This window comes from Salmo trutta, chromosome 12 (assembly GCF_901001165.1).
Source record: "Salmo trutta chromosome 12, fSalTru1.1, whole genome shotgun sequence".
NCBI classification, from domain to species: Eukaryota; Metazoa; Chordata; class Actinopteri; order Salmoniformes; family Salmonidae; genus Salmo; species Salmo trutta.
In genome coordinates this window covers 21,271,172-21,279,525 of record NC_042968.1, presented here as the reverse complement: position 1 = coordinate 21,279,525, position 8,354 = coordinate 21,271,172, and the positions used below count along the sequence as shown (strand labels likewise).

The window sequence follows — 8,354 nt, the reverse complement described above, 5'->3', positions numbered from 1 at the left end:
GAAAGCCATCCATTCCTGGTGTTTGTCTCCATGTGACCATTTTAACAGTATCTAATATTTCTTCTTGGGTTATCTCTGTTTTTAGTGATTATTTTTTGTCTTGCTTCAGAGTTGTTGAGTCTAAGAAGGCTATAGTATCAGTTCAACTGTTGTTTAATTCTGATTTATATACATTTTCATAGAAGCTTTTAAAATGGAAATGAATCGTGGTGGACCATTTTTGATACACACGGGAAACTGTTGAGTGTGAAAAACCCATCAGTGTTGCAGTTCTTGACACACTCAAACCAGTGTAACTGGCAGCTACTACCATACCCCATTCAAAGGCACTTAAATATCTTGTCTTGCCAATTCACCCTCTGAATGGCACACATTCACAATCCATATCTCAATTGTCTCAAGGCTTAAAAATCCTTCAACCGGTCTTCTCCCCTTCATCTATACTGATTGAAGTGGATTTAACAGGTGACATCAATTATAGGTCATAGCTTTCACCTGGATTCACCTGGTCAGTAAATGTCATGGAAAGAGCAGGTGTTCTTAATGTTTTGTACACTCAGTGTATAGTCCTTTCAGTATAAGGCCTATGAACAAGCATGTTGGCATTAGAGACTTTTTTTTTACCCTCTTATTCTCACGAAATAAAAACGAATTAACATGGTAACATGATAAACACTATAATTGCATCTATTTCAGCGTACATATCAGTCAACCATAGTCAACCTGAAAGTTACCCTGCCTACACCTACATTATGTTTGAATGTAGCCTAAGCTGTAGTAAAACCTGCACAAGTGGGGTTTTAGTAACGAACAATACCTGTTGGGCCAACTTTTACAGTAAAATGTATTTTATGACGCTGTGAAATCCCCTTTATCCTTTACTAATTATTATCCAGGATTGTTCAATACCCCGCCGTCTGTAGCCAACTGTGGCATAGACCCTACGATATCTCCTGTCAGATGATTTCTTGTAAATGCCTCTGCGTCGAAGAACAAGACTTCCGGATTGGGTTGTCTATAAGTATTTCCCAAACCTTATTGGATACAAATGAAACGCATCCGTCCAATCAGCTTGCAGTCAATGCTTCATTCATCTGAAAGAAGATATTAAACTGTTATGCGAGTAAAGACTTATTCTATTGACGCTGAGACATCGACTTGGCATTAAGGTTTAACAATAGTCGTCAATAAGCTATTTGAAGGATATCTCAAGGATATCTAAAATACTTATCGATACAAAAACAAAAGGTAAGATTTAGTTGTCTTTGTTTAAACTCTTCAAGCGTGTTCCCTTTGCTACCTATATAAAAACGTAGGCTATTACAAAATGATAGTTGTTTTGAAATAATAAACCATTATTATCTTGTTTTACTTTTTGCTCTCTTTGTCTCTCTCTCTCCCCCCCTCCCTCTATATCTGTCTCGCTCTCTCTTGAAATAAGTTCCTAATTATCACAAACAAGCATAAATTTAAAACAAACGTTCAGCTCATACAGTGACATGTCTTATGAATGTTTATGACAGATGTCAGTAAACCCGGGCGGTCGGAGGCTGAAACAGTGGCTAGTTGAGCAGATCCACAGCGGCCGGTACCCGGGGCTGGTCTGGGAGGACGACAGCCGCACTATGTTCCGTATCCCCTGGAAACATGCTGGGAAGCAGGATTACAACCAGGAGGTCGACGCTTCTATCTTCAAGGTAGGTTCATTGACACAAATTTCAAACGAGGATTGTGTTGATAGCGGTGGATTTTGAGAGCATATTTAGATCACCGATATGTGTAGCCTTCCGCACGACTTTTGGAGAGGCACATATAACACACTTTTTTTCCGCGCCTACAAATAGAGCAGGTGTGAATTACGTTTTGTTGGTTTAACTAACACATTCTCACCACCTGTAGGCTACACATTAATTGCAGAGTATGATGACATAATTGACAATACGTTGATCTATGAGTCATGGGGCAAACATAACACAATACTAAACCTAAGTGCTGGCAGTATATTTTGTTCTGGGGGTGTGTCAGAAATATTTTTGCTGTTTTCACAGCCAGAATTATAAGCACAATAGCTGGCAGTGGCACGAAAGGGCTGGGTTTTGATGAATAAACAAGTTGTAGGTGTGACAAGGGCTTGGCCACTCAACGCATTCCATGGCTTAATAATGCATGCAGTTGTCTCAAGTTCTGTAGGTTATTGATGATCTTTGCATTGCCAGCTACTCCAATTCCTGCTGGTCCATTGTGGATTGATACTACGGCTCATTAAATAGCATAGGCTACAGTAATGAGTAATAGCAACAGCAAAAAAAAAGAGTTAGCTCAATACTCCTTCAATAGCCTATGTTTGCAATGTTGTCAGTCACCAGTGTTGTAATTGGCTTCAATGAGCCTAGCTTATAGCCTACATGTCTTTACGCCTCGCGCTTCTCCTAAAATAAAAAATACTAGGTTCCCGCAAATCGCATTGTATGTGTGAGGCACGTTATCAATAAGCAAAATATAGCCTAGGCCTACCTTTGACAATGCATTATAGGACTCAAAAATGTAAATACATTTGGAGGAGCATGTCTTTGGTAACCAGATGAAATGCACTCTGTGGAGATGAGGATGGATACTTGAACAAGCGAAATGAACTACGTAGGTATGTGAATTGTATGTGAATTGTGAAAAATGAAAAAGCATGAGGGCGAAAACCTCCAAAATATTTCTACGCACTCTCAGCAGACCATTTAAAACCCCTTTATCCATAGGCTACTTGGATAATGGCCAGGATAAAAAATATGCATCTATGCAATGCTGCTAAATCAGCCTTGAATAAGGGGAGGTTAGGCTATGCTCATGAAAAAATATATATAATTAAACTAAATGAAAGCAATCGTTTTTTTATGTTTCTAAATAAGTCTTAAAACTTCCCATTTGCGCTCCATGAAATTGTCACTTTTGCGCTTGTTTTTAAGGACACACCTCAAATATTGCCACCCCTCCTACCTCAGTGCAAGCGAGCTGATTTTAGACAGGTAAATTGCAGAACCTGGCGTTAGGGCTGGAAAATGCCAGTGTACCAGTTTTTACATGATGAAATTGCAAACTAATCTGCATTTGACACTTGCGCCTCCTTGGAGCCAGCTAAAATAGAGCCCATGGTCATAATAAGACAAGCAGAGAAAAATTACATTGAAAATCTAATACCTTTGTTTTATGTAACCTACCTGTATTTATCATGTGATTAATTGTATTCTGGCTATCAAAGTAGTTGAGTTGTAATTACTTCTATGCATGGATTCATCGTGGACTTTTGTAATCTCTATCGTTCAGTTCCAGACCTTTTTCAATACAACATGTTGTTGATAGCACCAGCAGGTATGTGTTATGTTTGGATGTATGTTACTATGGCTCTCGTTCTAATGCACCTGCTCCCTCCCTGCAGGCCTGGGCTGTGTTTAAGGGGAAGTTTAAGGAGGGGGAGAAGGCTGAGCCTGCTACATGGAAGACCAGGCTGCGGTGTGCCCTCAATAAGAGCCCTGACTTCGAGGAGGTGGGAGACAGGTCCCAGCTGGACATCTCTGAGCCCTACAAGGTGTACCGCATCGTCCCCGAGGAGGAGCAGAAGAGTGAGTTCATATTTCACTGTGGAGACATTAGAATAATAAACATTAGAAACACCTGTATTGAATGGATGTAGAGTCAAATTGCGCCAATGCAAATGATTTATTAAAAGTCACTAATGTTTCAGCAGCAGGACGTTGCCTTGATCAGAGTTGACAACTCAGAAATCCGGACAAAGACAACTTTATGCTAAAACTTGATTTACATTTGACCGTCAACCTTTTCCGTAGTAAATAGAAAGAATAGCTGTGATAATAAGACTAACAACCATGCTGTCCTCTCTGCTCCAGCAGGTAAAAGTGCAGCAGCAGCTTTGACATCTAGCCCTGGTGACACTACTGACATGGACTGCAGCTCTGCAGACCTGGAGGAGCTCATCAAAGAGGTAAAACAGGTATGCTTTTCTTATTTCCATCCATTTCTTCCGTTCCTCTTTCTGTCTATATTTCTCACCGACTTCACACTCTGTTTTTCTGTTTTCTTGTTTTAATGTCTGTCAAGTTTTCCCTCCTTTTCTGTCTCTCTATCCTCCACTATCAACTATTACCTCTTCTGTTTCTGAAGCAGCTTGTATATGTATGGTTGTTGATGTATGGTTATTAGAGACTAATTGCATGGTGTGTCATTCCATTGTCAGTCTTCCAGTGATGAGTACCTTGGCATCATCAAGAGGAGCCACTCTCCCCAGGAGGATGGCTGTAGGATGCAGCCCAGCCCAGAGTACTGGTCCCAGGGCAGCGTCAGTGGTAAGGGTCCTTCTCCACTCAGTCAACGGTTCTTCTCTTCAGCAGTGTCATCCAATGTAGCGGAGTATCGCAAACATGCAGTGGTGTCATGTCCATTTAAACACTTTCATACATGCATCAAAGTGGGCATTATTGTGGTATGTTCTATGAGGCTACAGCATGAGGCTACAGTTCCTCCTTTGTGAGAGGTGGAGATTTATACGTTTAAAAATAACTGCGTATCTATAGCGATGCAAAACTGCGACATTACCTTGCAGTTATGGCTTCTAACACAAGCTTGTTTACATGATTCTAGAATTCTAGAGGGGGAAGGATTTGCTAATTTCCTTTAGCACTTTGCTGACTAAGGTGTTTTTGTCTTGGTCACACCGCCTGTGAGTCTGTTGTGCTTGACGGGCTGTATTTTTTGATGAAATGACAAATCATGATAGAGGGGTCAGATGTTTTTCACGGTCACTCAAGGTCATTGCATCTTAACGAGCATGCTGCATATGTAAGAGGAAGGCAATGTTTGAATTTCATAATAGAAAACATCTATACCACAAAGTCAGTTATCTTTTTATTTTTATTACCCTGCAGTCTTCCCGGGGCATCAAGATCCCTCGCCGATGGGTTCTTTCAATGCCGGTATGTTTCCTCAGTATTTCTAAATACAGATGTATTTATTTCCATTCCTCTGTGAGACTTAATGGAAGACAATGCGGTGGCTTACTCAGCACTTTCCTCCCTCTGTTTCCAGCTTTCTCCCAGATGATCATTAACTTCTTCTATGGCGGGAAGCTGATGGACAGCGTGGTGACATCTCATGCTGATGGCTGTCGTATCTCTCCGGGTCAGCCTCCCTTGGTCCAGCACAGGTCCCCCTACGGTCTCCCAGACAGCCTGCAGAACGTCTGTTTCCCTCCCGCTGAACTCATCGAAGTTGAGCGCCAACGCCATGTCACCCGCAAGCTCCTGGGCCACCTGGAGAGGGGTGTGCTGGTCCGTGCCAACCGCGAGGGCATCTTCATCAAGAGGCTGTGCCAGAGCCGTGTGTTCTGGAGCGGGCTCGGGGGATTGGGCCCCAACTACAGCCCTGGGGGGCCCTGCAAACTGGAGAGAGATGCTGTGGTCAAGATTTTTGACACAGGAAGGTTCCTCCAAGGTGAGGAGAAAGGAACTCATGTTGTTTTGGTTGTTGATTTAGGATGTTGTGCTCTGAAGAGGACAGGAATACATGTACTCTTGACTGACAGACATATACTCTTTGGAGTACATGCCTTCACTCATCAGTGTGCAGTTATGATGAAGCATTCTCTGTCTGTGTAATAAGTTCTTCTCTGTCTGCTTTGTTTGTCCCAGCTCTCCAGCTGTACCAGGAGGGCCAGCTTCCCGCCCCTGACCCCATTGTGACCCTGTGTTTCGGGGAGGAGCTTCATAACCTCAGCACAGCCAAGAGCAAACTTATCATCGTCCAGGTAACAGAGGTTATATCCCCTGGATCACTGAAACATGTGGTATCCCCCAAGCACAGTCCCAGAATGGGTTTGAGTAAATAGAGGTAACTTTAGTCTTCAAGGTGATTTGGTCAAAAGGGCACCACTACACTCTTAGAAAAAAGGGTTCCAAAGGGGTTCTTCGGGCTTTCCCCAACCCTTTTTGCTTCCAGGTAGAACCCTTTTGGGTTCCATGTAGAACCCTCTACAAAAAGGTTCTACATGGAACCTAAAAGGGTTCTACCTGGAACCAAAAGTGTTCTACCTGCAACTAAAAAGGGTTATTCAAAGGGTTCCCCTATGGGGACAGTCGAAGAACCCTTTAAGGTTCTAGATGACATCTTTTTTTCTAAGAGTGTACCATAAAAATACAAACTGAGCTAACAGTTACCTCTCTTCTTCTCTCCCTGTCTGGTTGTGTTCAGATCACTCCAGTCTACTGTCAGAAGCTGGCAGACTGAGCTTACAGTTCCCCCTCTCCTTCTCTCCCTCTCTCCTTCTTTCTCTGTCTGTGCTCGGCCACAGGTCACTCCAGTGAACTGCCAGCAGCTGTTGGATGCGGTGAGCATGCGTCGTTCCCAGTACAGCAGTCCTAACCTGGAGATCCAGTCAGACGAGCTGCATGCCGGGGAGCAGATGGCCCGGATCTACCAGGACCTGTGTAGCTACACCGCCCCCCAGAGGGCAGCCTGCTACAGGGACAACATGCCCATCACCGCCTGAACAGAGCATCTTCCTTCACTCCCCCTCATTGATATAACAAGAAAGGATTGACATGACATATGGCGTCACACCTTTCAGCCCTTGCTTACACCATTCCAATACTTTTCAATTCTTCAGAGCCAATGAGCAAGGGCATACTTTGATGAATGGAGAAAGAGATGGGATAGAGGATCAGAACAAAGCCAAAACTTGCAAGGTGTGAACTGATAGGACCCAAAGCTATGCAGCTTGGGTGTTACAGAGGCACTTCGTTTCAAGAAAGGGAAGTACTATACAACCGTATTACAAATGGTGCTGTAAAGGTATTAAAGGGTTTACTCATCAAATGTACCACCCCAGTAAGTATACCACATGTTTCCCCCAATCCAGAAAAAAACTGTTAAAATGTAATACAATTCTGAATAAATAGTGGTTTGAACTATTCTGTCTTGTAAACCTACTATCATCAAGGTCATCACTATTAATTTTTAAACAACGTGGTTAATTTACTACAGCAGTAAAGTTGATTGAATAAACCCTGAAGTGTTGAATGTTATATTAGAATTTGTGTGTCTATCGATTGACTAGCTTTTGTGTGATTTGTTTGTCAGATTTCTCACTTGCTTTTAATGTATTTTTTATAATGGAAAATTTGATTGATATTCAATCCGATACGCCATCATATCAGAGTGTATATACATTTAAACATGGACAACCAAGGGCCAGCATAACTAAAAGGAAGGCAGGACATTTAGGTACCAGTACACCAGATTACCTATTTTCTTTATATGTAGAATATCCTTAACTTTTACATTTGTTCTATTTGTACTGTAGAAACATATTTTTCTTATACTGTATGAGAGAGTTTAACAGCAACATGATTGCTTGGATTGTATTTGATATAGATAGGTTTTACTATCGTATTCTGCCCACTGTTTTACTCTGAATTAATTTTTCTAACTTTGAAATAAATTTCAAACTTTTCAGTGAATCTCTTCATTTGGCTAGCATTTTATTTATGAGCTGTTATACAGCAATATTAATGAAGATGTCACTTACTGAAAGTATCATTGATTGAGACTTTGATGATGGCTTGAAAACCACAGCTAAAACTATTCAGCACACCATAGGCCAGAATAAATGGTAAAATTACATATTATTTCTGTGTGTGTGTATTTGATTGAATACTTTCAAAGCTACAGCCTAAAAAAGCATCTTCCAGAGAAGTGTACCCATACTAGCCACCACCGACTGTTCCATGGCAGTAGCGCTCCTTGTCACAATACTCCTTCACATGCATCCCACAAGTGAACTTACATCCCACAAGTGAAATCACGGGTGTCTGAGTGAGTGAATGAGTATATTAGTGATGGAACAACAGACAACATTTTCTATAGAGGAAGGAAACTAGTGCCTAGGACATCCCCAGTGAGTAAGACATGGCTGATGGAGAGACGAGGATGAGAGCAGAAGAAGAGAGACAAAGGTCATTGTGATCTCCCCATTCTTTCTGTGGGGGATTCATTATTTGTTCTTCTTATTGCTGGCAACTTCTAGAGAATGGGCTATTCTCTCATCTCTATTCATCAGAAACCACTCAAGTACAAAAGAACAACCTACACAAAACGCAAACATGTGCACCCCCCCCCCACACCACACTCTCAGTTCCACTTCACACCCACACATATACACTGCTCAAAAAAATAAAGGGAACACTTAAACAACACAATGTAACTCCAAGTCAATCACACTTCTGTGAAATCAAACTGTCCACTTAGGAAGCAACACTGATTGACAAATTTCACATGCTGTTGTGCAAATGGAA

The 8,354-nt window shown here is 41.8% G+C and overlaps 1 protein-coding gene across 4 annotated transcripts; it reads left to right on the top strand.

The window, feature by feature from the left end:
* Positions 1-1,059: 1,059 nt before the first annotated feature.
* Positions 1,060-7,686, top strand: LOC115203167 (interferon regulatory factor 8). Of its 4 annotated transcripts, none has more exons than XM_029767593.1 (9): positions 1,060-1,248; positions 1,524-1,697; positions 3,428-3,611; positions 3,900-4,000; positions 4,244-4,352; positions 4,932-4,979; positions 5,092-5,496; positions 5,694-5,809; positions 6,353-7,686. In XM_029767593.1, exons 2-9 carry the CDS (start codon positions 1,524-1,526, stop codon positions 6,548-6,550), a joined length of 1,335 nt encoding a protein of 444 aa, XP_029623453.1. In that variant the 5' UTR covers positions 1,060-1,248; the 3' UTR covers positions 6,551-7,686. The 4 variants fall into 4 exon arrangements, with proteins under 4 accessions (XP_029623453.1, XP_029623455.1, XP_029623454.1 ...); XM_029767595.1 differs by having other exon boundaries at positions 1,061-1,248; positions 3,900-3,991; XM_029767594.1 differs by having other exon boundaries at positions 1,062-1,248; positions 3,897-3,991.
* The last annotated feature ends 668 nt before the right edge of the window (positions 7,687-8,354 follow it).